This window comes from Erigeron canadensis, unplaced genomic scaffold (assembly GCF_010389155.1).
Source record: "Erigeron canadensis isolate Cc75 unplaced genomic scaffold, C_canadensis_v1 Conyza_canadensis_unscaffolded:280, whole genome shotgun sequence".
NCBI lineage: Eukaryota > Viridiplantae > Streptophyta > Magnoliopsida > Asterales > Asteraceae > Erigeron > Erigeron canadensis.
Window position 1 is genome coordinate 47,117 of NW_025215691.1, and position 26,994 is coordinate 74,110.

The 26,994-nt window shown below is 35.4% G+C and overlaps 1 protein-coding gene across 1 annotated transcript; it reads left to right on the plus strand.

The window, feature by feature from the left end:
• Positions 1 to 394: 394 nt before the first annotated feature.
• LOC122584452 (transportin-1) lies at positions 395 to 15,722 on the plus strand. The gene is made up of 29 exons (XM_043756614.1): positions 395 to 809; positions 4,682 to 4,969; positions 6,498 to 6,587; positions 6,669 to 6,746; positions 6,838 to 6,918; positions 7,338 to 7,388; positions 7,557 to 7,642; positions 8,164 to 8,230; positions 8,348 to 8,404; positions 8,480 to 8,509; positions 8,587 to 8,646; positions 9,021 to 9,134; positions 9,276 to 9,389; positions 9,662 to 9,760; positions 9,891 to 10,016; positions 10,092 to 10,166; positions 10,625 to 10,696; positions 10,828 to 10,938; positions 11,775 to 11,858; positions 12,012 to 12,119; positions 12,234 to 12,335; positions 12,987 to 13,049; positions 13,137 to 13,211; positions 13,667 to 13,738; positions 13,826 to 13,950; positions 14,063 to 14,114; positions 14,187 to 14,255; positions 14,620 to 14,679; positions 15,112 to 15,722. The coding sequence occupies exons 1-29, from the start codon at positions 618 to 620 to the stop codon at positions 15,193 to 15,195; spliced, it is 2,685 nt and encodes an 894-aa protein (XP_043612549.1). The 5' UTR covers positions 395 to 617; the 3' UTR covers positions 15,196 to 15,722.
• Positions 15,723 to 26,994: the final 11,272 nt, after the last annotated feature.

Genomic DNA, 26,994 nt, shown 5'->3' on the forward strand with positions numbered 1-26,994 from the left:
GGTCTGAGTTTAATTCAGGGCAATTTCGCATCACATTGTGTTTTATACTTAATGGTGAATGATTTTTAAGAAAAATTTAAAATTACATATAAATTAAAATTAAAATTATGCATAAAGTATAGTTAGTTTTTTTTTTTTTTTTAAATTTAGATTCGATTTAGACGTGCTGAAGACAATTTTAACCAGCGATTTGCTGGACCTTCAACCCCCTTCTCATGAAAAATACCTTGAGATTTAATTGGTGTAAATCTGAGATGAGTTCAAGTCAAAACCTCAAGACCGGATCGAACTATGGTCGGTTGGACAAGCAAAATCCGATGAGCGAAATGTTGTATTGGAATTGTATAATTATTGTACCAACGGTTCGTTTAACTTATTTTGCTTGCTGATTCCCTTTCTCAAGAAAAGAAAGTAGGGGGGGTTGTAAATAATTTATCAAAAATACAGCGAAACTCCTCCCTTGTCTGACATTTTTTTCCCCATTCGTTCTTTTGAAGTTTGAACAAAACCCCTAAAGTCAGTCAGTCTGTCCTCCTCATCTCCTTGCACAACGAAACTTCTTTCTTCCACACATCTATAATTCAAAAACATACATCAATCAATCAATATCTACTACTATGGCGGCGGCGACAGCTGTGAATAATAATACATGGCAGCCACAAGAAGCAGGGTTTAAAGAGATCTGTGGCTTACTCGAACAACAAATCTCTCCTTCTTCTGATAAGTCTCAAATTTGGCAGCAGCTTCAACACTATTCTCAGTTCCCTGATTTTAATAATTACCTCGCTTTCATCTTGGCTCGCGCTGAGGTATCATTTTCCTCCCCAAACTTTTTAAATTAATTCATCAATTTAAATTTAATGTTAGGGATATTATTATCATTATATTGATTTTTAGATTGATAGATTTTAGTCTATCATGGAAAGCTTGTAATTTGTGGGTCCCCCATAGTTTGATTAAAGTAGTAGAAAGTATGATAATATAGTTGAGCTTCTTTTAGTTCATCAAGCATCTGTGAATTTGTATGTAGTTTAAAAACTTATCTAATAATCATGAGTTTAAATGACTAATACTTGGAGGCTTTATTACTTTTTATTTTTCCTGTTATTATATCTTTTGGTGTTATTATAAGATCCCCCCCCCCCAAATAATTAGGAAACACCTTGTCCTAAAAATACAACGGTTGACTTATAATTTGTTTAGGGTAGTTTGACTGATGATCAGTTACGTAAAATACCTTGGTAGCAAGGCAAAATAGAAAAAAACTCTTACCGATTTCAATCTGTGCAATATCTTAAGTTAGGTAGATAGATATTTTGGTAGAAACAAGATAGAAGCTTAGGGTGTGCTTAGTTGTAGAAAACTATGAGTGTTTTTTAGGAAAAAATGTCAACGGAAACATTGATAACAGAAAATGTATACAACTGTGATTTTTTCGTAATGTTATTTCTGAATACAGAAAATTCAGTTTTCTATTTTTTTGACAAGTATATGTTCTATATATATCAACTACTCCACAATTACGAAGTAGCAATCATGGTACAGGAGTTACATTACATTAAAATTGTTCCAATTCTCCCAACTAAAACTACCTTTCCTAACCTGATGTTTGTACTATAAGAAGCTTAAAGCCTTAATTTCTTGGAACACCTTGTCAATGATGACCGTTTGTTGCTCAAAAATCTTTTCATTCCGGGCTTTCCATAAGCACCAACAAGTAACAAATACAATTCCTTTGAATACTTTTCTCTCTTTCTTACCTAGACCAACTTTCATGTGCACCTCAATTAAATCCTTGACTGATGAAACCATGAAGGAGTTGGTTTTGCACCAACATCCAATCCTCCCCCAAATTGTTACAGCCACTTGACAAGAACAGAGTATATGCTCGATTGTCTCATTCCAACTATTACATAAGCCACATAAAAGAGAACCAAAATTACAACTACGTAGTTGAAGAGCTTTATAGGTAGGTACCCGATCAAGAGCCGCTCGCCATATGAACACGTTACACTTTTTTGGCACTCCTTTTGCCTACTTAAAGACGTATCTTTGACTGTAATCCTTGCCGCTTGAGATGAACTTCTTAACACTTTTCACCGAGAACACTTCATCTTTCTCCCCTAACCACGCCCACCTGTCATATGAATCGGTTAACCTCACCCCTTCCATAAGAGTACTAAAATTACTCCATTCTTCGACTAGCTCAGCAGATAATGGTGTCGAATACCACTACGGGCAGCCTACAAATCTCTTTTCATCAGGACAGAATCGGTCACTCACCGAGCAAGTTTTCGCTTTCTCCATCTAAAACCATCTGGGAAAGCTATCTTTAAGACACGAATCATTGATCCACGGGTCCAACCAAAAGCGAATGTTGTTACCATTGCCACATATACCTTTAAACATGCTGCTTAGACCTTTACCATGAACCTTATACTTATCCACCAGGCCAAATAAAGACTTCCAAACTCCTGTAACTGAAGCCTTAACCAGAACTGAAAGCCTCCCCCTATTTGATCCATGGATTGCATCAATTACCTTTCTCCACAAGGCTGTAGGTTTGTTCCTGTATCGCCAGATCCACTTTGAAAGTAACGCGACATACGAGTCTTTCAATTTCGTGAGACCAAGACCACGATCTTTAATCGGTGAAGTAACACGATCCCATGACACCCAATTAATCTTATTTTGATCCAATGTCCCACCCCATAAAAATCTTTGAATGATCGATTCCAAACCATTAATCACCGATTCTGGAACTTTGAATAACGAGAAGTAGGAAGTTGGTAAACTTTCCAAGACCCCTTTAATTAGATTTATCCTCCCCCCAATGGATAAACAGTTGGCCTTCCATCTAGCTAATCTTGATTCGAAGATGTCAAACAAAAAGTTCCAACTTGACAGCCTGTTCATATTTCCTCCCCCTCCGTATACCAAGATGATCATAAGGTAGTGTGCCTTCTTTACAACAAATAACATCAGCCATTCTTTTAACTTCTACATCCTCCACTCCAACACCAAAAAGATTTGATTTCCTAAAATTAATTTTCAATCCAGAACAAAGATAAAACACTCTAAGCATTCTCGCAACTTTGTTGATATTATTGCTTGACCATTCACCCACAAAGGTTTAGTCATCGGCGTAGAATAAATGTGAGACAACAGGACCGTTGTTTGGTAATTCCAGTCCAAAAGAGAATGAGGTTGAGGTGTTATTAATCATGGTCGAGAATCCCTCCATAACCATCAAGAATAAAAAAGGAGAATCACCTTGGCGCTTACCTTTGAAACATTGGAATTCGAAAGTAGGTGATCCATTCACCAAAACCGCCGCCCTTGCCGACAAAAGGAGCCCATGAATCCAGCCACACCATCTCGATGGAAAACCCATCTGTTCCATGACAGCTAACAAAAACTTCCAATTAACGTTGTCATATACCTTATTAAAAATCAGCCTTGAATAAGAACGCTTTCTTTTTCGTCTGTTTGATCCAAGATACCATGTCATTAAGAATCAACGGCCCATCCATAATCAGACGATCACTCAAAAAGGCAGACTGGGTGTTGGAGATAAGCGGGCTTAATACCTTCTTTAAACGATTGCTCAAGACCTTCGAGATCACCTTACTAATAATGCCGACCAATGTGATTGGTCTATAATCATTAAGGCTACCTGGATCAATGGTTTTCGGGATGAGAGTAATGAAAGCAGAGTTACAGCCTCTACTTATCTTACCTGCATGAAAAAATTCATTAAAGATAGCCAAAAAATCCGCTTCGAACTTATGCCAAAACTTTTTTAGAAACTTGATATTGAAGCCATCTGGGCCCGGGGCCTTATCATCTCCACAGTCGAATACAGCAATCTTGAGTTCCTCAGCCGTAAAGGTAGCAATAATATTATCAGCCTCCGAAGTAGGTAATGTCGACCCAAAACAAAAATTTGGGAGGGGCCTGTTGGGCCAACTTTCCTGGAATTTATCTCTAAGGGAACACTTTTCTTGATCAGCTTCGGTTTATCCACCCCTACTTCATTAACGAACAGAACCGGGATACCATTACACCTTTTCCTATTTTTCTAATTTATAACTACACTTTGGAAACTCATTTTTATAGTTTTCTAACTATTTTCCATTTTATAATTGGTTTTCCAATTGACAACTAAATGCGTTTTCAAAATTTTCAACGGTTTTCCAGAGATATAAGAACCCCTTTTATTTTTTTGAGAATTGAAAATTAGAAAAAGGTTTCTATAAATAACACAACCTTAGGATTTTCTATTGGCTATTGCCATCCCAAAATAGAATGTACCTCCTTTTTTGTGTGGAAGGAGTAGTAACTAGTAAGTAAAGGATTGAAAAACAAATCCTATGTTTGCAGAGGTTTTTTATACATCAAATTATCTCTGTGGGTTTCAAATCTTTTCTTTCAGTTGCCAAGTAGAGTGCTCATTTTGCTGCATGTATAACTGATGTCCTTCGTTTGAACTTTAAGAACTATTCTGTAGAGAATACTTATATCTTCACTACAGTTTTTTATCTTCTTTCCTATCATTTTGTTTATTTGGTATTAATGATGTTATTGTCTTGTTTGCATTAGTGACTAGGTGAAGGGGATTAGGGGAATGTTCTTTGATATGCATGTTCTTTGGGTTGATATGACATGTATAAATTTACAGGGTAAGCCAGTGGAGGTCCGGCAGGCAGCTGGATTACTTTTGAAAAACAATCTAAAAACTGCATTCAAGTCCATGCCTCCAACGAATCAGGAATACATAAAAGCTGAGCTGCTACCATGTTTGGGCTCAGCAGATAGACAAATCAGGTCTACTTCTGGAACTATCATTAGTGTTCTTGTTCAGATTGGTGGTGTTTTAGGATGGCCTGAGTTGTTGCATTCCCTTGTCAAGTGCTTGGATAGTAATGACTTAACTCATATGGAAGGTGCTATGGATGCTTTGTCTAAGGTATTTCTTACTAACGTTTTGTCATTTATGCATAAACTGTTTCATTTTTTGGTATTTTCTATCCTAGTGTAGAGTGTGGATATTAAGTTAAAGGTTTTGCACATTTGGTTGTTTCTTTTCTATGTATCTTGTGTTGTCTACCATGTTTACGTAGAAAACTATAGAATTCGATTTTTTACTTTCCATAATTAACCTTTTGCCCTTTCCATGCATTTAGACTGATTGAAAACTACTATCATATGATAGATTATGAGAAGTATAATGAAACAAGGATGTAATTACTTTTTTGCATAGCAAGGCTAGTGTTATCGCCTTAGCAGAAACATGTAGGTGTTTGCTAGTTAAAATAGCTTAGGTCACGAGAAAAGCCTGGTGTCGTGTACAAGTATCAGGTATTAATACTTCAAATAAGTGATGGTATTGATAACTTACCCCTTGTACTAAAGCTTGTATATATATAGAGAAAAGTGAGTATGGGGCTGTTATGCACCCAACTTGGGTGAAAAACCCCTCACATACCAATATTTTAATATTTTGAGTAAATGCTTGCCCCCCCATGATTTTTATGGTTTAAAAAAAGGTACGTGAGGGGTTTTTCACCCAACTTAGGTGCCTAACAGCCTCATATTCCCTCCCCCCATATATATATATATGTATATATATTTATCATCCTCTACTTGCTGCGTATGAGTGTACCAAGGGAGTCAGGGACTTCTTGAGACATAGTTTGAATTTTAAGATGTTAGTGATACTTGTGGATATGCATCTTAGTTTAAGCAGGCTTTCATGCTCTGTATAACATGATAACCTCAAATGACAGTTTTCCAAGTGTCGGTCATGCAAATGCAGGCTCTTTTTTTTTTTTTTTTGAATAGCTTCCTGACTATCATTTTATAGTCACATTGGGTGATCTGTCTGAGTCCGTAGCTATATATCAGCATAGTGCTGTTGCATATAGCTCGACACACGTATTACTGGACAGTGATTCAAATTTGCACCGGAGTCAATGCTTTTATTGGATATGAGTCTTTCACCACTTCCGCACATGCATGAGTTTTAAGCCTCTTAAGCCGACTTAATCTTTATGACTCTACTTCTCATTATGTACTGTACTAGATGCTTAGACAAGTGAGATGCCATGATACAAAAGGTGATCTTAATATTTAGGTTAGGGTGAACTCGAATTGGCTCTCTGATCGTATAATAATGGTCTTAATCACTGTATAGTTGTTCAACTGTCTAAACTCTGCTAACATCCGTAGGAATAGGTAACTTTTCTTCTCTGCAGTTGACTTATACATTGCCATTAACAGTAAGGTTACTTTACATTAAAGTAGGCAATGCATTTACAAGAGTAGAAATAAATATTACTTTCTCAATAGTGTACCATTATGTGTGTGTACATATATACACTCTCCATGTGAACAGATCTCAATCCACATAAATGCAATAAACAATCGACCTTGTCTGCAAGAAGCATCTTTAGGTTGCTCACAATATATGAATGATAATTAATTGTAAACTACAGATTTGCGAGGACATTCCTCAAGTGTTGGAGGCAGAAAATTCTGGACCATCTGATAGACCGATTGATATATTCCTCCCAAGATTACTCGCGGTAACACTTTGATCTTGCTATTATGATAACTTTGTTTCCCTGCACCATCTATTGATCTCATGTGTTATTATATTGCTACAGCTATTTCAGTCCCCACATGCCACTCTTAGAAAGCTAGCATTGGGTTCAGTAAATCAGTACATTATGTTGATGCCACCAGTAAGTAGGATTTGAGAATTTATCTTCTACCAAATAACTATAGTTTCTACTGTATAAAATACTAAACAGTAAACACTTGAACTTTTTACAGGTTTTGTATATGGCTATGGATACTTACCTGCAAGGTTTGTTTGTTCTCGCTAACGATTCATCATCAGAAGTACGGAAATTGGTAAATATTTTTGACCCATTGTCATTTAGTGTGGCATCTGAATTTTAAATCTTTCTTTCACATCTATGCCCCTTTTAGCTTATATTTTGGAGTCTTTGTTTTTTTTTACATAGATGTTGCCATTTTTGTTCTTAATACCGAGTTGGTGCAAACTAAGTAATTATTTTCTGTATTTTTTTTCTCTCTTTTATTGAATTTTAATTCGTTTTGTAATTTAATAGAATATATATGTTGTTATGAGCTGCAGTTCCGTGCAGTATACACTGTTCCTTTAATAGAAGTTTTGCAATTTAAGGCTTTTATCCCTTTTTTGTTTGGTACTTTGGTTTACTGAATCCTGTTTGAATATATATTATGTTCATATCAAGTGCTTTGTATCATCATGAAATCATGATTCTAACTGGTCACATGGTGTTTAGGTTTGCTCGGCTTTCGTGCAACTTATTGAAGTTCGTCCCAGTTTTCTTGAGGTAGGATTTTGTTATAATTTGATTTGATATTCTTTACTTCTGGTATTCATCATTATACATCTTGCTGCTTTCTTAATGCATTATATCTCCAACAGACATTGTGATTTTCTTTATGCATAGTTATACGTGATCTTTATTTTACCAACATATTGATTTTGTGCCCTGCAGCCACATTTGCGTAATTTAATTGAATATATGCTACAAGTGAACAAGGACCCTGATGATGAAGTGTCACTTGAAGCCTGTGAATTTTGGTAAAGGTTTTATTTGTGCATATCATTTTTTTTTGTGTTCATCTCCGTTAAACTAATTTTTCCCTAATTTTTTTCCGAACAAGTATCTATCTATACTAGTAAATTTTAGGTTTCATTATTTGTTGCTTTGTTAAAAATTATTATGTTAACATTAGTTTATGCTTACAAAACTGTAGATCAATATTATACTTAAGTAAGATTTTATAAAATTTTATAGTTTCATATTGATCATTTATTATCATCACTTAATTTGTTGAAGTTACTAGAAATTTATAGTTTCATATTTTTGTTTGGTTAAATTAGTCTATACCTTAAGGTGGTGAATTTTTGTTATTAAACACTTGGAGTATATTCAACAATTCTTCATTGTTACCAAATACGATTCCTAGGTATCATACGAAGTTACGAACACAAAAAAAAGAAAACATAAATGATGTACGCAAATTAGATTTATTCTCTTATGTTGAAAATAGAACTGATGCTAAGATCTTTTATGTCTGATTAACTCACATAATCTGCAGGTCTGCATATTGTGAAGCTCCATTGCCACCGGAAAATTTAAGAGCATTCTTGCCACGTTTGATCCCAGTACATTAGCCTTCCTTATTGCATTATTATTCTCATCTTTTTCTTTCTGCATTAGTTTATGCCATATTTTTGGTAAATGTTGTTTGTATTTTTTACGTGTATATGTGCACTTGGTAGGTTTTGTTGTCAAACATGGCTTATGCTGAGGATGATGAGTCGCTACTTGACGCAGAGGTCTACTCTTTTCCTTGGCTTTTCATTAATTATCTTGTTCTTCCCTTGCAGATTATAATTAAAATTGTCTTGCAGGAGGATGGCTCTCTTCCAGACCGAGACCAGGTTTTGATTTCTGTCTCTATTTAGCAAACTCTAGGATCATTCCTGAACAATTTTCTTAATTTATGTTACCTATGCAGGATTTGAAGCCACGCTTCCATTCATCACGTTTTCATGGATCAGATGATGCTGAAGATGATGTATGATCCTGATATATTTTAAACTCAGTCTGAATATATATTTGATAAATACAGAGGTGGTAGTTTTGACCCATTTAGTTATAATGGTTAACTAGATGAAAATTGTGTTGATAGTAATTGTGGATCATTATTCTAGAAAAAGGTTTAGAACGACACAAAAACCCTAACCTTGTGGTCTTTTGCACCTGACTGACCTTCACCAAGGACTAGCCCCATACAATGTTCAGCTGTCTTAGGGTACTAAAAATTATTTAGTTTGATATGTCCAAACCATCCATTTTAACATCTTTAAATAAGCACAGATGCACAATCTTCTCATGTGGTAATATTAGTGGCATCTTCTATACCTTTTTCTTATCTACTGCAATGTTCAGGATGATGACATAGTGAATATATGGAACCTCCGCAAGTGCAGTGCTGCTGCCTTGGATATGATATCTAATGTGTTTGGAGATGAAATTCTTCCAACTTTAATGCCCTTTGTCCAGGTATTTAATTTAGTTTTTATAAGATAGAAACTCCAAGAGTATATTCCATCTTAATAACCTAACTAGATTATCAAAGTAAGCTTATTACTTGAAAGTTCTGTATGGATCATAAGGATTCATACAAATTTTTGGTATCTGCAGTCCAAGCTAGGTACAATAGATGATGCAAGCTGGAAAGAGAGGGAAGCTGCAGTTTTAGCTCTCGGTGCCATAGCTGAAGGTTGCATCAATGGTCTTTATCCTCATCTTTCTGAGGTAATCTCTGTAGTTGCATGTTTTTCAAAAAGATGCTTGAAGTTTAAATTCTATAAGTGGAGCAAAGAGTTGCATGCCTGAAACTCTGACAGCAAAACTGCACTAGCATGGGATTCAAGTATTTGCTGGGAAAAACGTGGGAACACCTCACATTTTTGTTTGTTAAAATAGAAGAGATGTTCGGTTGTCTTACTTTTCTAACCTTACTGGTTTCTGTGGAGTTGAAAGATTGAATATGTAATCTTATGTTCTTCATTTGATGACTTTTGCAGATTGTAGCGTTCCTCATCCCTCTTTTGGATGATAAGTTTCCGTTGATACGAAGCATTTCTTGTTGGACACTTTCACGCTTTAGCAAATTTATTGTCCAGGTTTAGTAGTGATTCTTGCACCCTTGGCCAACATTACCTGCGTTAGAGAAATCACATCATTTGTATGTACACTATTATTCTGTTTTCTTCTCAATGGTATTAAAGTTAGTTATCTGACTGTCTGTCTCAGGGCATTGGTCATCAGGAAGGACATGAGCGGTTCGAAAAAGTTCTCACTGGCCTTCTAAGAAGAATTTTGGATAATAACAAGCGTGTGCAAGAAGCTGCTTGCTCAGCTTTTGCAACTCTTGAAGAGGTTTATAGGAAATGACGTGTCAGTAATTCATGTGTCTGAAAGTTAAGTATATAACTAAAGTGTCTTTGGGTACAGGAAGCCGCTGACGAGCTGGCACCACGTTTGGAGATCATTCTAAAGCACCTGATGTGTGCATATGGGAAGTACCAGGTTGATACTTAATCTTCTGTTGTTTTTGCATGTGTTAAATGGTGGCATGTGCAAGTTAGATAGGGTTGGTACCATGTTAAAATGGGTAGTTTTTAGAAACGTGTCTGGCTTTGTTTGACCACCAGCACTTGTCTTTTTCAAAAGATAAAGTTCATATACACAATTAGTGTCAGATACCCGATATAATTTTTTAACTAGAAATGGATTTAGGATGTTTTATGATTTGAAAATACACTTCTGCTTTTACCCACATTTCTTTTATAGCTATTTGTTGTTTTAATTTTACCCACACGACCTGTATGATATATGATATCAGTATATTTCACCTTTTAAAAAGTTAATGGTCAAAATTGCCACCTTTAACTTGTGCTGTTCGCATTTATGAATATATGTCCTTTGTTTTTTTTGTTTTTTTTTTTATTCTCCCTTATCTAATGTTCTTTTGTGACGATATGTAGAGGCGGAATCTCAGAATTGTTTATGATGCAATTGGTACCTTGGCAGATGCAGTTGGAGGGGAATTAAATCAGGTAATGCCCATAATTCCTGTGCTGTAGTAGTGTCTGGGATATTTATTATAGTTTATATTTTGTTTACATATTTGCTTTTTTCCTGAATTTAGATTTTTAACTGACTATGTTTTAATTATCGTAAATTGCAGCAAAAATACCTTGAAATCTTGATGCCACCATTAATTGCAAAGTGGCAGCAACTATCAAATTCAGACAAAGACTTATTCCCACTTTTGGAGTGCTTTACATCCGTAGCACAGGTATTATATATATTTTTTAAATATTCCTTGTAATTGAATTGTAGAACTCAAATTTTAAGTGAATAGTAACATATGGGTACTTGGTCCTTTACTTGAAGTGGACCTTTTTTTTAATTTCATTTTATCCCCCAACATTTTTGGTTCTTTATCTTTTGTCTACTTTCTATTTTACTCCTTTACCTTCTCTCCATCTTTATGTATAACTTATTTTTTTTTTTTAATATTCTTTATATCTTATAAACTCTCGTTTGATTCCTCTTTTAACCTTTATATAGTTCTTCGTGAATTTTTTTACCAGCTACCCCAGCTTGAAGTGCGGGCATTATAAATCTCTTTTCTTATCATATTTTTCGTAATCAAGCTCACTTTTATCCAGTAGATAATCCTTAATGTACATAACAACTGATCAATTCCAGGCCGACTTTTTCCCTCTTTTACTCTTTTTTTTTTAAAGTCTCGTTTCATTCCTTTTTTAACCTTTATATAGCTTTTCGTGAATTAATTCTACCAGCTACCCCAGCTTTAATTGCGGGCATTATAAACCTCTTTTCTTATCATATTTTCGTAATCAAACTCACTTTTATCCAGTAGATAATCCTTAATTTACCTAATAACTGATCAATTCCAGGCCGACTTTTTCCCTCTTTTAGTCGTTAATCCTGTGGTTCCAGTATTGGAATGCACACTTTTTTTCAAATTTATTAAAGTTGGATGGGAAAGAGGTCAAATCGCAACCATTGCTAGAATTTAACATGTTTAGTTGTCTTTTGCTTGGATCGTGAAGTGGTTAAATTCACCCGTTGTTAGAATTTGACATGTTTAATTTGTCTTTTCAGGCCCTGGGTAGTGGATTTTCTCAATTTTCACAACCTGTATTCCAGAGATGCCTAGACATTATTCAGACCCAACAGCTTGCCAAGGTTCCCAATAGATAATTTGTTATGAAATCATTCATATTGTTCTACTTTAATAATTTACATGTTTGTATGTTGCTTTTGGTGTTATTATTTTCGTGCAACGCATGTGGCATAAAAACTAATTTGTAATGTATTCATTGGTACCTGTACCTGCAGGTAGATCCCGTTTCAGCTGGAGTTCAGTTTGACAAAGAATTTGTTGTTTGTTCGCTGGATCTTCTCTCTGGCCTCACCGAAGGTCTTGGTAGTGGAATTGAGAGTTTGGTATCCACCTTTTTTTTTCTCTTCATATTTATTGAATACATGTAAAAATTTCCTACATGTAGTTTGTAGGAATGCAATCATTTGCATAATACATGTTGTCATACTTCTTCACAGGTTTCCCAAAGTAATTTAAGGGATCTCCTTCTACAATGTTGCATGGATGATAATGCTGATATCCGTCAAAGTGCATTCGCTTTACTTGGAGACCTTGCAAGGGTAAATTTGGAATAACTGTATTTTGCTTTGTTTGATATGTATGTATACGAGAGTAAGTACTTGCGGCGGTGAGATGGTGGGTTGATAGGTCATAAAGTATGATAGCCAAATGCCTTAACCGTACGGGCTTCGCCCTCGGATTTAAAAATTCGTCGAAAGTATATTGAATGACATCATTAATGAAAGAGCATTAAATTTTAAGAACACCCATACAATTTTTATAATTTATCGATGTACGGTTTTTGAGATAAAAGATTTTGAATGAAATGGAGGAAGAAATGATTTATAGAGGAGAGAAAAAAAATGATTGGTTGAGATTTGAGGAGAGAGAAAGGGTGTTAGGTAAATATAGAATTGATATATGGGCATTTTGGGAAAGTAAATGTTGAAACTTAAAATGTAAACAGGGGAGATCTGCTTTATAATATAGTATAGATAATTGTTAAATTTTATGGAATACATGTCATTGTGATATGTATTATTACTATTATTTTTGAGTTCAGTTATTCTTTGAGTCTCACTCTATTCTATTTTTTTTCCAGTATAATTACTGAAATAGTTTTATGGTATGGTAGCCTGCGTTTAGATGTAAACCCTTGCTCCCATATTTGTATTACTGTGTAACTTATTTTTTTGGTGTTCCCTTTTTAGGTTTGTCCAATTCATCTACGACCTCGCTTGCCTGAGTTCCTGGAAGTTGCGGCTAAGCAACTGGTATGATGACTTTCAAACTCCCTATTCTGTGTTCATTTATTAGCATTTTTTTAAAATTTATAATGCTAACCCGTGCACCTTTTGCAGAATACACCCAAGCTGAAGGAAACTATTTCTGTGGCAAATAATGCATGCTGGGCTATTGGTGAATTAGCAATTAAGGTGCATTCTCTTTTTGCAGTGTTTGGTATGAAAGAATCATAGAAGGAAGAGAATGTCCATTCTGCCGGAATGGATAAATATTGCTTGTTTGTTATGAAACAATGAAATGAATCATTCTTATATACTTACAAACACATTGCCTTATCATTCCATTCTCGATATAACCATTCTTTTTTTCTCTGTATAATCTTCAGTAAATCTAAGCCCAGTTAATTTCCAGTATTTTGCATATTTAGTTTAAATTATTTACATTAGAAAAGATCTTTTATTTTTGTTTACCAATTATCTGATATATTGCTTTGATGCATAACAAACGATGTTATTAAAATATTAAATGACCATCTCATTATAGGAACACTTAACGTGGTGTGATGGAATCTAATATGTTTTACCTTTTTCTCACTGAAAGCATCTTATAAAGGCATGCTTCCATTTGAACATTTTAAATAATTCAGGTTAACCAAGAAGTTTCTCCGGTGGTGATGACAGTAATTTCATGTTTAGTACCAATCCTTCAACATGCAGAGGTGACTTCTTTGTTCTGTCAAATGTAGTTCAGATTTGTTCATCGCTTCCCTTTTTATCGCAACGATATTATTATTCTCTTGAAGCAGGGGCTGAATAAGTCGTTGATTGAAAATAGTGCGATCACCTTGGGTAGACTTGCCTCAGTTTGTCCTGAGCTTGTATCACCTCACATGGAGCATTTTATGCAATCATGGTGTATTGCTCTGGCTATGTATGTATATCTGTTACTATATATGAAGTCATTTTATAATATAAGCACATTATCTTATCTACTAAAATTTATCATTTGTAGTTAAAGTTTCATTATTTTTGTATGTTGACAGGATTCGGGATGATATCGAAAAGGAGGATGCTTTTCGTGGTCTTTGTGCAATGGTATGGACCTCTGTTACAGTCAAGCTTTTCGTTTGGTTTTGAAGTAGAAACTTATGTTTGCTTGGTTTGCAGGTTAAAGCAAATCCATCAGGGGCTCTAAGTTCTCTTGTTTTCTTGTGTAGAGCAGTTGCTAGTTGGCATGTAAGTTTTCTCATGGAACTGGAACATGTCACTAAACCTTTAAATTTATATCAGATAAATATTTGTGTCAAATGATCGTGTCTGATCGCTTTGACTAGATATCTCTTATAGTTCAATTATAAAGAAACGAGAAATATGGACTAGACATTTAGGAAAAACAATTTGATTAAGAAAGTTATAAGTGTTTAAACTGTATTTGATTGGTGTTTTGGTTACATTGGAGGCAAATGATTGGAATGGATATGATTAGGATAGTTTTAATATGCATTTGTATATCTTTTCGTTTTAGGTTGTCGTGGGATAAAGTATTATTAAAAAATGGATATCTAATCTTTTGAGCTATGATTTTGTCACTCTTTTGCAGGAAATAAGGAGTGAGGAATTACACAATGAAGTTTCGGAGGTACTGCTTGGTTATAAGCAGGTATGTGCTCACAATCTTAACCACATCTTTCGTCTTGAAAGTTGAAATGGACATATGCTGGCAGAAGTTCATATATGGAAACAATATCAGTTGATGAATTAGATAGGAAATGAGTTTCATGTAGTAATTGAGCTAAACTTTCAACAATATTGTCTCTAAAAGATTGAATGGGCTAACGGCTATCTTTTCTTTACAACGGGGGTTAACAGCTATCTAGTGTGTATCTAAATGTGTAGGTCTTAAATATCATATCATTTCAAAGCAGTTTGTAAGTTCAGTTGTATGGTTTAGTAATCATAAGTACTACATTATGTAGTTGAGAATTCAAATGATCTTTGGCAAACATGTTGATGGGTAAACACCCATTTTGACTTGTTGCCAACGTGGCACTTGTATGTGATTTTTTGGAATATCTATTTGTTTGAATTATAGATGCTGAAGAATGGAGCATGGGAGCAATGCATGTCCGCTTTAGAACCACCAGTAGTAGAGAGGCTTTCAAAGTATAAAGTATAGCTGTTTTATATGGCAAATTGGTCTTCAATGAGAGTCTTCATTTAATCATGGCATATTCTTTCAAAGCTGTGCATCTCAAAAATCCTTATGAGACTCATGTTGTGCATTATAATTCACCCGCAAAAAGTTAAATTGTGCTTTTCCTGATGCAAAATACAAGATTTGACACTCCAACATTTTCAGCGTGAACTTTGAATTCCAAGGTGAAGACATTAGGTTACTTGGACGTGGATTTGGTGTACAGGAGATTTTCTAACATTATCCACTTTTGGGCAGTGATTTTTGTGACTTTTCTTGATTATTATACATTGTGCGTTGCTACTATGCGTTCAAGTATTCATCTTCTCATTTTTCTTTTGTTATGGGATAGTTATCACAGGATATGGTTTTAAGTTATGGAAAACATGTATTTGAATTGTACTCATATTGCATCGAGCTGATCACTTTGTGATGCCTTTAGATGGCTGGTAATACTTTTGGATTGCTAGTTCCAAGGTGTGTACGTGCTTAAATATCCATTTAATCAACACAGCTTCTATATGCTTTTGTTAACCTTTATTTTTATTTCTCCGAGTAAGTTACCGGTAGAAGGGTTAGAGAAACAGGTTACTGTTCTAAATGTGTCTGACAGGGCCACAGGGGCATGGGATGGGAGAACTATAAGTGCATAAGAAAAACAGAAACCTAACAGCAGTATAAGTATAACATTTCACGACCAAGTATTAAGTGTATTAGAAAGAATTACTTGATCAATCAAACCGTATATAAAATTTATTTCTTTTCAACTTTCTTTCAGATTTGAAAAATGACCAAAAAAATTGTTATTTGAAAGTTAGGTTTCGTTTAGTTTAACCAACGAACATTAACACATGAATCAAAAGTAATATGTCTACCACCATTCAAATCATACACACGAGAATTAACATTGTTTACAACATCACAAGGCTTAGCCTTGGCACCATTAACATTGTTTTTCAAAAAGGATTTAAAAGATAAATTGTTTGACACATCAGAAACAAGCTTCTTTTTTTTACCCGCTTTTCTCCTTTGCCTTTTCTTCCTTTTATCAACTTTAGTGATCTTAGGTACTAAAGACTTAGCTACCCATTTAGACTCACTAATCAAGCTCTTTCCACCTGTGGGATTGACACTAAGAAGATTAGAACGAGAATTTTGAAGAACTTTTATCTTTTTAGTCTCTTTTGAGGGTGCGGAAACTTCTTGTTTTTTAGGTTTATCATGAGAAAACCAACCATATCTATCCCTATATCTAGTTGCACCATTTGTAGCATCCCTAGTTAGCAAAACTGAGCTAGACCTAGACACTTTAGAAATTGAACTAGAATGAGAGCTAGTCGAAGAAACATTTGATTTGATTTCCAGAAATTTCACTTTGTTGTATTTGATTTTGGGAATGGTCTCAACTTGTTTGGTTTTAACATGCTTTTTCGGGGTAGGACACTTTGTTTTTAACTTATTGATTCTTGGTTTGGTGACAGTCTTTGGTTCAGTCTTGACGAGTTTGGAAATAACCCGTTTCTTTGAATAATATGAAGTTGGAGCTTTGGAAAACGATTTTGGAGATTCCTCTTTTGATTCAACCTTGATTTTGGTAGATTCAATCTTTTTCTCAGTTTCAGAATCAAAAACATATTCTCCCTCCATGAATTTATCAAAATCATTTTTGGTGAATGGTGAAACCGAAGAGATTTTTGAAAAATCAGGAATCTTGTTTTTCCAACTTCACACTATGGGTAATCTCAGGAATGAAATCAACTTGAACTGACACATCTTTGGTTTCACAAGAAATTGAAGTAGAAGTATCAACACCTATACTAGCACTAAGCTTAGGGTGAACAACTAACTCTTCAAGAGACTCACAAGTGAAAAACCTAAAGTAGTACCATATCAAAACTAAAATATGCGCAAGTTCGTCATAAGATAAATCAGATTGCACATAATCATCAGCTATAACAGTAGTAGCATTTTGACATGAACACTCAAGAGAATCAGTCAATGTTTGGGTGGAGGAAACAGTAGATGAAACACAAGTAGTCTGAGTGGAATGGTTTACTTCAGCACTTAGATAAGTTTGAGTAGAAACATTCACACAAACTTTCTTGGTGTCTACATCAATTAATTCATTCTCTGAACTTGGATTTTGAGACTTGAGATGATCAATGACTTGTTGTTGAGAATTCACCTTTTGTTGTAAACCTTCTATTTGTTTTTCCAAAAATGTGGATGGAACATACATTTTAGTAGGTTTAGGTGAAATACCAATTGACTCTTGGTTTTGAAAATTTGATGCTATTTCTTCTAATTGGAAAATTGAAGATTCTTTAAAATTACATGAAGCATTTATAGCATCATAGTTGACCAAAAATTCAGTTTGAGGTAATTTCTCAACATCATTAGTCTCAAATTCGTCATCCAGTGGACGAATAAATTGTTGTACCATACCAAGGCGAAGAAATTTTTCATCATACAGAGGTTCAATTTGGTCTTTTGCTTTTTGTAATGGTGTGATATTCTCAAATCCCAACCCATGAAGAAGTTCCGATTTGTCAATTTTCGAAGAAATTTTTCATCATACAAAGGTTCTATTTCATCCTTGGCTTTTTGCAATGGTGTGATATTCTCAAATCCCAACCCGAGAAAAAGATCATCTTTTGCAATTTTTGACTTGTTAAAGTAGGCAGTGAAATCCAAGAGAGGGTTTTGTTTAACTTTATATAACTTCTCTTGATAGAAAAGTATATTCTTTTTGAATTCCTCAATTTGGTTTTTAAGATTTTCAATCTCAACACCTTTCAAAAAACAAGTATGATTTAAATCAGAAATCTTTCTTTCTAGGTCAACATTGTTTGGTTTGGATTCTTGAAGCTTTTTATTAAGAATATCAACATCCATTTGTCTAGCATTTGCTCGAAGCCACTCATTGGTCTTTTGAATTTCAAGATCTTGATTGGCTTTTTCAAGATCATGAATGGTCTTTTCAAGATTGTGACATTTATGTAATAACTTAGAATCAGGAGAGGCATTCAACTCACATTCTTTAACCAACATTTGATCTTCGTATATTTGAAAATCTTGTTTAATAGTATCATAGTCAAAAAGTAATTTTGAATATTCTTCAAAAAGTTTTGAAAATTCACTTTTAGAGAATGAAATACTATTTTTCAACTTCTTATTTTTGTTGGTTAAAGACGTGATATGAGTTGTTAAATTTGATAAAGCTAAATCAAACGACTCTTTATCTTTAACTATTGAAAAAACAAGAGTGTAGATTTACCTCATCATCCGGATATTCATCATCAGTGCTTTCAGCCTCAAAAGCTTTGTCCTTGGCCAACCTCGCCATGAAGCACACATTTGCAGAGAGATCCTCATCTTCATCATCCGAGAGCAACAGCCATTTGTCATTTTTAGCAAGCAATGCATGACCGGCTTCCACTTGCTTTGCCAACAACATCTTCTACTTGTAGTACTCATAGTTCCGCTTACGAGGTTGCTTGCAATCAATTGCAAAATGACCAGGATTACCACAATTGTAGCACTTTTTGTCAGAAACTTTACCCTTCTCAACAACTTGTTTGTCATAACCTTCAACTTTCTTTTCCACATGCTTGGATCCACTTGATTCACCTTGACCATTAATTTTTGAATGATAGTGTTCCTTCTTGGGAAATGCACTTGTAGAAGAAGTGCGGAGATTGTTGTTAGTTGGCCTCGCTTTGTAGTACTTTTTCTTGAAGTGCTTTGTAACTGCGGGCAAGAGCTTGATATAATTCGTCAGACACACCATCTCTTGGAGCCAACATATCATCTCCCTCCTCATCAGACGAAGAAACAACTACCATTTGCCTTTTAAGAGCTTCAGAAACCTTCTTTTCAACAATTAATGCCAAAGGATCAGAAGATACAACTTCTGGCATTTTATTCGATGAAGCTTTGTTTAGGACTTGATGATCATTGAGTTTGAAGGATTCATGAAGATTATGGATGGAGAACTTGGCCAGATTTTGATGTTGCTTAATCTGAGTTCCATAATCTTCCCACTCAGGACCAAGAGCTTTGATGAATTTGATCTTTAACTCAATCTCTGATTTCTTGACATTTTTCTTCCTAAGTTCATTTATGACATTGCAGAATCTACAATAGACAGCCTCAAGAGATTCATTTGGCAATTTGCTGAAGTTGTCAAACTCAGTCAACACATTTGTTAATCTTATTGTTGAAGCTAGGTCAGATCCTTCCATTTGTCTTGCCACCTCATCCCATATCTCCTTGGCTATATCATAAGAATCAACAGAACCATAGATTTCATCTGGCAGTGCTTTGTATAAGCATGATCTAGCTCTGTTATCTGCAGCTGTTCGATCTTTTTGTTCACATTCAAAAGATCAAGAGTGAGTATAGCACCAGTGGTGGGATGACGATGAACTGCAAGTCCATTAAGAATGGAATCTTTAAGAAGGTGACCATTTGGTTGACATTCCACATAATCCATGAATCTTTTCTTCCATAGTCCATAAGAACCACGGTAGAGAACTGGGGGTCTTGTGTCAGAACCTAATGCCAAAGCTTCACGAGAAGCCATTTGTAAGAGATTTGATTTGGAACTTGACTTAGAATGAAAGTTGAAATTTTTCAGAAGCTGAAACGATCTTGAGAAGATCGTTTTAGGATATGGTTGTCTTGGAAGAGATCGTCCTAGATGAATAAATTTAAGAACGACTTAGAAAAGATCGTTTTAGGATTAAGAAGAGTAAGGCGATTTAGAGAAGATCGTCTTGAATGAACTTTGATTAAATTTGGCTAAGTATGAAATGAAACTGAAATTGAGGAATGATTTTGTGATTTGGAAATGGAAATTGAAAAGGAATTAAAGGAAATTGAAAAAGAAATTGAAGTATAAAGAACTTTGAAAATGAAACGATCTAAAAAGAGATCGTCTTGGAATTTTGATCAAGGAAATGAAACGGTTTTGATAAGATCGTTTTAGAAGACTTGGAAATTTTTCTAAGTGTTTTTGAGAATTTTTGGACAGAGATTTGTTTTGAATTGGAAGGAATTAGATTTGAGCAAAACCAATCAATAATGATCAGTTACCCAGGAAGTGCGTGATTCCCAATCACAACAACTTCAAATGATTAACCACACCAACACAACAAACAGCAAACACTGAGACGATCTTGGTCAAGATCGTTTTAGTGTCAGGTAACTGAGACGATCTTGGCAAGATCGTCTTAGTTTCTGCCAACTCTTTTTCAAAGTTTAAACACTTTGAATTTTGACCAAACCAATCCAAAATGGATCAGTTAGCCACAAACACCACTTTTCTAACAACCACACTTGCTAGAACGATCTTGTGAGGATCGTCCTACAAGCCACAACACAAAATGTATCAAATATGGAAAAACAACCACTGGGACGATCTTAAGGAGATCGTCCTAGTGAAGATCGTTTTGAGGTCTTCTTCTCCAACAGAACACAAAGTAAAAACTCCATTGATGAATTTTCAAGCTTCAATAACTTTCGATTTACTGAGTGTTAGAATGTGAAATCACTTGCAAAACGTTTGTAATTACGTCCGCAACAACTCCTAATACACAATTCAGCTTATAACACAACAGAATCAAAACCCAATTTTTAGCGCCAAAACTAAAAATTTCAATCTAGAGATTTAGATCGAATTGGAACGTAAAATTCAACAGGTATATGTTTTGAGCTATGAGGAATCGATTGGTGAACAAAAACTAATGATTTTATGCGATTTGAATGAAGAATTATAATGAAACAGGGACGATTTTTGTGGAACCAGTTTTTGGTTGATTTTGAATGAAATTTGAGATCAAAAACAGTTATGGATCGATATCAAAGTGATATTTTGCTCTGATACCACATGTAACAACACGATTTCTGCTATTGATTCGATCTCAACAATGGCGGTTCAAGTGTGTGTGTTCTTGGTGTGTTTAGTGTGTGTGATTTTCTAGAGAGAGAGAGAGACAATCTGAATAAGTTGTATGTAAAAAATGGATTAAAGGCTTATGATTTCTAAGGAGTTGAGGGTATTTATAGTCTAAATCTACAATTAAGCTAATTGACACTCCTAGTCCCTCAACCTTAAAAATCATTTCACCATGTCTTAACAACAATAACATCTACTAACTTAAATTACAATTTATCACTATTATTGGATTTTTAACAAATGCTCTTCAAGAATTCAAGAATGTGTCGGGTCTTGCTGCTAGTTTACCAAAGAGTGTGGCGTACTTTTGTAATGTCCCTTCTTCTGATAAACTAGCTATTTTGAATATTATGCCTTTTGACGAAGGTAAGTTACCAGTTAAGTACCTTGGGGTTCCTTTGGTTTCTTCGAGGTTGGTTTATCATGATTTTAAAAAGTTGATCGACAAAGTTCAGCAAAGGGTTTTAGATTGGAAAACAAAGTTCTTGTCCTTCGCGGGGAGGCTACAACTTATTCAATCTGTCTTTTCATCACTTCATGTTTATTGGTCATCTGTGTTCATATTACCAAGTCGTGTTATTTTTGAGATTGAGCAAATTATGTGTTGTTTTCTTTCGAATCAAGGTGAAATTAACAAGGGCAAATCCAAGGTTACGTGGGAGGCCGTTTGTTTACCAAAAGAAGAAGGTGGTCTTGGTATTCGTTGGTTACATGATTTTAATAATGCTCTTATTGCTTCAATTATTCAAAGCATTGTTGCTGGTAAGGAATCTCTATGGGTTCGTTGGATACATAGCTATAAATTAAAAGGCAAGAGCTTTTGGGAGATTCATTGTCATGGTAACATGACATGGTCTTGGAGGAAACTGTTACAAGTTCGACAACTGGTACAACCATTTTTCTTTTTTCGTATTGGGAGAGGTAATCTGATTCATGCTTGGCATGACAATTGGGATGATGTATGGGCACTTAGTACCTATCTGTCTCCTAGAGATATTACTCGTGCAGGTTTCTCCCTTAAATGCAAAACTTGAAGATGTTTGCATCAATGCGAATTGCAGTTGGACGAGTGAATGGTCATCAAAATTTTTGTTTCTTGTGCCTCCGGTCTTAGATGATCCAAGGCCTGATATTCTTCTATGGAAGGATCGCAATGGATTACTTCATGATTTCTCGGTGGGAGTTGTGTGGGAGGATATTAGACCACGAGCTAGTATTGTCACTTGGTTTGATTTGGTGTGGTTTTCTCATAGGATTCCTAAGCATGCTTGTTTACTTTGGCTGGTTTGTCGTCAGAAACTCAAAACTCAAGATCGTTTAGGAGCTTGGGATGTCCATCAGTCATCGACTATTGCCTTGACTTGCCCTTTTTGCGAATCAATTCCGGATTCGCATAGTCATCTTTTCTTTGAATGTCAATTTTCTATGTAGGTTTGGTCAAGTGCGTTTATTAAGGCACAAGTTCAACATGTATCATCAGATTGGACGACTATTATTGCTGCGTTTAATGCTTTTGGGAAACGAAGATCATTTTCAAGTATTGCTTCTCGCCTTCTTCTTGCTGCTTCTACTTATTATATTTGGAAAGAACGAAATGCAAGACTTTTTACAAAATCGAAGAGATCTACTACGCAAATAGTGGACCTCATTTTGGAGACTGTTAGAATAAAGCTAATGACTTTCCGTTTCAAACAAACGAAAAGGGTGGAGGATGCCTTGAAGATATGGAAGTTACCTAGTTCGGTACTTAAAATCTAGTTTGTTACTTCCGTTTTCCTGTTTCTGGTTTCTTTATTGTATAGCTGGTAGTTATTTGGATCGTGGTTGTTCTGCACTATTTGTGCAACTTTTTGTAAAGTCGATGTAGCATTCAGTTACATCGCCTGTTTATATTGTGATTAATACAAGTTAACAAGGGGTGATGACCTTTTACCGAAAACATGCACATCAACCATTTAGGTCAGAGAGAGGGACACATTTACAAGGCACCTAGATGAGCCAAGCATCCTCAAACATGCACATCATCCAACCCAAAAACAGTGAGAGGGACACATTTACAAGGAATATAAACACTTCAATCAAGGGAACAAGAATTTCTCTCTCTACTATGGGCGATTTTTTTCCTATTTCCTTAACCTAATCTGATCGATCTAAACGTCTTTTTCTTCATGATTTGTCATGGATTTTTCCATACATGATTATGTTTGAAGAATTACGTTTATGGTTGATTAATTAGGTTTTTTCTTTTTGTGCTTCGTCCATATTAGAATTAGGGTTTTTGTCTTGTTCGTTTTCCCTTCCTAGCGATGATTGTTTTCTTCTGGTCTTTTAGAGGTACACCTGATCGCGGCTACGTTTGTAGTTGAGCTAGAGCGCTGGTTGATCTCTAATGGACTTAGGGTTTTCAATCTGTTCTAGGGTTAGGGTTTCTGTTTTGTTCTTCACGTAGCTGCTTGTTTCGCTAGTTCTTGTTTATGCTCGTGCTGGATTGCTGCTATTCCATAGTTGTCTTCTTGTTTTGTTATTTGATTTAGAGAGAGGTGTATAAATCATTCTTCTGATTTGCCTGATATTCATAGTTTTCGTGCTAAGTTGGATGTACTGAAATCTTCTTTTTTGAATCCTGGTGAAATGAGTAAGAATAAAAAGAAAAATAATAGCTCTCCATCTCCAAATAAATCTCCGGGATCTTCGTCTGGGGGAGATGGGAATTAAAAGATAAAAACGAAATCCCCTTTGCCTAATTTGCATGGAGATGATGGGAATACAAAGAGTAACTTGTCGACGAAGGATAATGAAGGTGGGGCTGCGAACCCCAAGACTGATGAAATTGGACACACGTTTAAAAACTCTAATCCTAACCCTCATAAATAGCAAATAAAGAACTTTGAATTTGCAAAGAATTCTGAATTTTCCGCTGCCCCTATTTCTGATAATTGTGAGTTAGGAAAGGAATATCTCATGCATGGATATCCCTCTGTACCACTAGGACTTGATAAACAATCTGAACTCAAAAATGTTGTTGAGACTGAGCATATTTCAGTTGAGACCAATGAGGAAAATAAGGGTGTCAGGGAGGGAAATGTACCTGCTGGAAACGATCCTGTATCGGGAAATAACCCATTGCCTACAAAACATGTGTCTTTTGCTGACATTGTGAATGAACAAGGCTCGCATGTAAGTGATGGTAAAGTTAAAAGGAAGATTAACTTGCGGAAAATTGACATTAGTATCCCTGTGTAGGGAATTGATGTTGTGTTACCAAGGGAGTCTATAAGAGAAGTAAGTGCCCGATTTGATAATACATTATATAGATATTTTCTTGGAAAACGAGCTGCTTTCCCTGTTGTTGATAACTTTGTCAAGTATGCATGGGTCAAGCATGGACTTTCACGTATCATGATGAATTCGAATGGATTTTATTTTTTTAAATTTCATTTGGAAGCAGGTATGGATTATGTTCTTGAGAATGGCCCGTGGATTATTCGTGGTTCCCCATTTTTTCTAAATATCTGGCATCCAAACATTAATTTGCAAAAAACAGAACTTTCTACTGTTCTTGTTTGGGTTAAATTACATGATGTCCCTATGGTTGCTTACACTGATGATGGTCTAAGTATGCTTCTTTCTAAAGTAGGCGACCCAAAGAAACTAGATTCATACACGACTGATATGTGTCTTGAATCTTGGGGAAGGAATAGTTATGTTAGAGCTTTGATCGAACTTAATTCTGAGCAAGAGTTTAAAGATAAAGTGGTTGTTGCAATTCCTCAACTTGAAGTCAATGAGTTTAGTAAACAGACTATTAAGATTGAATACGAATGGAAGCCTCCAAGATGCCCTGAACAGTGTTTGGGCATAGTGAAGCAACTTGTCCTAAGGCTGTTAAAATTGCTCCTAAAGACAATTCTAAGGTTGACAGTGAAGGATTTCAGCAAGTGAAGAGTAAAAATAAGGCAACGCATGGATTTCCAGCAAAAAAACAAAAGACGAAAGTTATTTATAGGCCGATTATTAAACCCAAGGAGGGTTCAGCGGGGGCTAGCTCTTCTACATCAGTACCAATTTCGAACTCATTTGAATATTTAAAGGATGATGTCATAGAAGTTAATGAGCCATTGGTCTTGAGTGATCATAGGAAGGACCAGAATTCCTTGGAAGCTAGACTTAAGAGAGCTAAAGATATGGCAGATCGCTTTGGTGGGGAATCAGATGAAAATGAAGTTGAAATTGTATATGAAGAAGCTGCTCAATCCATCTCGCATATTCCTAAACCTATTGTTACTTCTGAGGGGGCAAGCACTCCCGGTTCAGGGGTTTCAAATGGGTAGTATTGCCTCTTGGAATATAAGGGGATTGAATCGCCCCCTGAAACAAAAACAGTTTCGATCTGTGGTTAATGAACATCATCTAAATGTGTGTGCTATTATGGAATCACATGTAGATGTGTCATGCTTAACTACTGTTTGTAAGAAGGTATCTCGGACATGGGATTGGACTTCCAATGGAAGCTTGTGTTCGAAAGGAACTCGTATTATAACTGGTTGGAATAGAGATATTGTTGACTTGATGGTTCTCTCGCAGAGTGATCAAGTTATGCATGTTCAAGTTACGTTTAAGGTAGACAATAAAACTCTGTTTTGCTCGTTTGTTTATGCGGATAACTACTATATGGCTAGACGGAAATTATGGGCAGATTTAGGTATGCATAAATTGTTTGTGAATGATAAACCTTGGATTATTATCGGAGATTTCAACTCCTCGCTTAACATTGAAGATAATTATGCGGGATCTTCCAATATCACAACGGGTATGCAAGATTTTAAGGAGTGTATTGATGCTATTGAGGTTTTTGATATTAATAGCTCGGGACTACATTATACGTGGATCCAAAAGCCTAAGAAGGGACATGGAGTTTTTAAGAAGATTGATAGGGTTATGGGGAATATTGTGTCTATTGATACATTTCCAGCTTCGTGTGCTCTGTTCCAACCTTATAGGGTTTCTGATCATTCCCCGTGTGTCCTGAAGCTTCCATCTATATCTCGTGAAAGACCTAAACCGTTTAAATTTGCAAATTTCTTGGTTAAAAAACAAGGTTTTAAAGAAAAGGTTGAAGAGGTATGGTTGAGTACTAAAGTGGAGGGTTATCCTATGTTTCGAGTTGTCAAAATACTTCGAGCATTGAAGTCCCCTATGCGAAGTCTCTTGCTTAAGCAAGGGAATTTACCTAAGAAGGTTGAATCGGTTAGGAGACAGATTGATGACGTCCAACAAGCTCTTGATTCTGATCCGTTTAATTCTGATCTTTGTACTAAGGAAACTACTTTGTTACAAGAATTTCGCCGTGCATCACTGGATGAAGAAGAATTTCTTAAACAGAAGTCCAAAGTTCATTGGTTGAGTGATGGTGACAAGAACTCTTCCTTTTTTCATAATTCTGTTAAGAGCAAAAATCATCGGAGTCGTATTAATATTATAAAAGATAATTCAGGGATTACTCATGAAGGAGGAGATGCACGATCACCCCTTGTTCATCACTACCAGAATTTTTTGGGCATCGCAGGTACTACAACTTTGATTCTCCCCTCTGATTTGTTTGTTCGTACGCTTGAAGAAGAGAAATCTGTGGATATGATTCGTCGAGTTACTGATGAGGAGATTAGGCTTGCTATGTTTTCTATTGACGATAATAAAGCACCGGGTCTTGATGGATTTTCCTCAGCATTCTTTAAAAATACTTGGAGTATTGTTGGTAAGGATGTTTGCTTAGCTGTGCATGATTTTTTCTGTACGGCTCAATTGTTACAAGAGGTGAATCA